The 1,971-nt window shown below is 39.0% G+C and overlaps 1 protein-coding gene across 1 annotated transcript in view; it reads right to left on the reverse strand.

Moving 5' to 3' along the window:
* Positions 1-26: 26 nt before the first annotated feature.
* LOC101847280 (arylsulfatase B) overlaps positions 27-1,971 on the reverse strand; it is a gene marked incomplete in the record, with an annotated part of 17,529 nt that continues 15,584 nt past the window's right edge. The window contains 1 exon segment of the mRNA XM_013086114.2: positions 27-1,116. Within this exon segment, the coding sequence (XP_012941568.1) occupies positions 899-1,116 (218 nt within the window).

Consider the following 1,971-nt stretch of genomic DNA (forward strand, 5'->3'; position numbering starts at 1 on the left):
ATTCTAAATGCATTTTTGGTTTACAATTTGGGTGAAAGTCATACTAAACAAAATACAACATGAATAAAACATCTTAAAATTCTGTGGCGACAACGGAGGGGGTCAAAAATAAGTAGAAACTACCAGTGGCGTCGACGGAGGGGGTCAAAAATAAGTAGAAACTACCAGTGGCGTCGAAATTCGATAAGAGTAGGCTTCGGCCTCCACAAGGGCAAAATTAAAAATTTCCTACCGACTGAAAATGTGCCGCGCTCATATGACCTGATGCAGTTGTGAGCGCCGTAAAACACTTACCAAAAAAAACATTAAAAAATTATTGCACACATTTCTGAGTTCTATGTTCATGCACATTGTTTTTACCCTTGGAAGGGCGGTACCTCCAGCTGTGGCTCAGACTGCCGTAGACAACAGGAAACCGTCAAAACAGGTCGGAGTTGAGTTTGAGCAAAGAGAATCGGGTCAACACAGTAACAGACATTTAAGTAACACTAACGGAAAAACAGACAGATGTAAACACCAGACAGAAAGATAAGAAGTAGGACCTACCGGCGACAACCAATAACATTCTACATTTTTTTTAAAAAGGAACAAATAAAAGATATTAAGTAAATATGACCACTTTAAACCTTAGACAAAGCTGTAGTATTTCCACAATCAGACACAGTCATGATGAGGTCAGCACAAAAGTAAATACAACGGTCACTTTTGGTCTCTTCGTTTTGGCTGGTCAGTGACATGAAAATCTCAATAAAAATTACAATCTTCAACAAAAACTGAAAAACAGTCAACTTCAAAACAGCTTGTGACTCATAAACATACGATTTGTTAGCAAACAGTTAAAATGTATAAGGCAACAGTGACATATTTCAGGACAGAAAAAAAAAAGATGAAAGGCAGACTACTCCCATGGCCCCCAAACTCCGCCGCGCAGGGCTGGGTTACTTCTTGGGTCATAAGGTGGGTACCGTACAGGCACGGCTGTCTCGTTAAACCGCTGTAGATATCCCAGGAGGGTCCGAACCATGTCCGGCATCTGGTCAGACAAGTCGTGGTGCTCGGTCGGGTCAGCTGTGATGTTGAACAACCACACGTTCTTGCCAGGGGATGTACGCCGGTCTGCAGGAAACAACACAAGTGAGATATTTAGAAGGCGTGGCAATCAGAGGGCTCAAAGTTGCAAACAAACTCGTTGACCCAACATTTGCAGTGAAAGTAACAAATTACAGATTTATAGAAGCAATAGATCGAAAATTAGGTGTTTTTACGTACCCATCAAAACAATTTGTGAGGCGTGCTGACAAAATGAGTTACTTCTCACAATCCACATATGGAGATATTGGCCAAAAATCGACTTTAAGGTCAGATTTGTAGATTTTCTATTGATGCCATTTTCTTTAACTATAACCTGTCTTTTATTACTTCATACTTATAAATTGAAAAAACTTCAGCTATAAGCGTGATTGGTCTATTTCCTGAATGTTTCAATCCGAGAAGTAACTCATTTTGCCAGTATGCTTCACATTTAGATCATGAGGCGGGCTTCTGATCCTGCCTGTATTATCCCACCCAGGCTGAGAAGGATACATGCCAGTAGAAAGACAAAGATACTCTGTAAAAATTTTCCCCCCACTCAGGAACTGAACTCAGGTCTCTTGTGTGTGATAGCAAAGCACCTAACCGCTACACCACAGACGCCGGTGTAATAGATCCAAGTGTATTTGCAGCTAAAAAAAAAACAACATAACTTTACTGAAATATTTTTTTTGGGAAAAAGTAACAAAAACATAATTTACTGAAATGACATTTACAAGGATATAATAGAACATAAATTTACAGAAGCAACATTACAACATTAGAAGGGAGAGTAAGAAAATATAAATTTTTATGGACAAATTTTGTAAATGATCAAAATTATGTAGCTGGGGCATAAAAACACTTAGATTTAAAAATAAACAGTCGGCAAAGAGGGGG

Source organism: Aplysia californica, unplaced genomic scaffold (assembly GCF_000002075.1).
Source record: "Aplysia californica isolate F4 #8 unplaced genomic scaffold, AplCal3.0 scaffold00436, whole genome shotgun sequence".
In the NCBI taxonomy this organism is placed as follows: Eukaryota; Metazoa; Mollusca; class Gastropoda; order Aplysiida; family Aplysiidae; genus Aplysia; species Aplysia californica.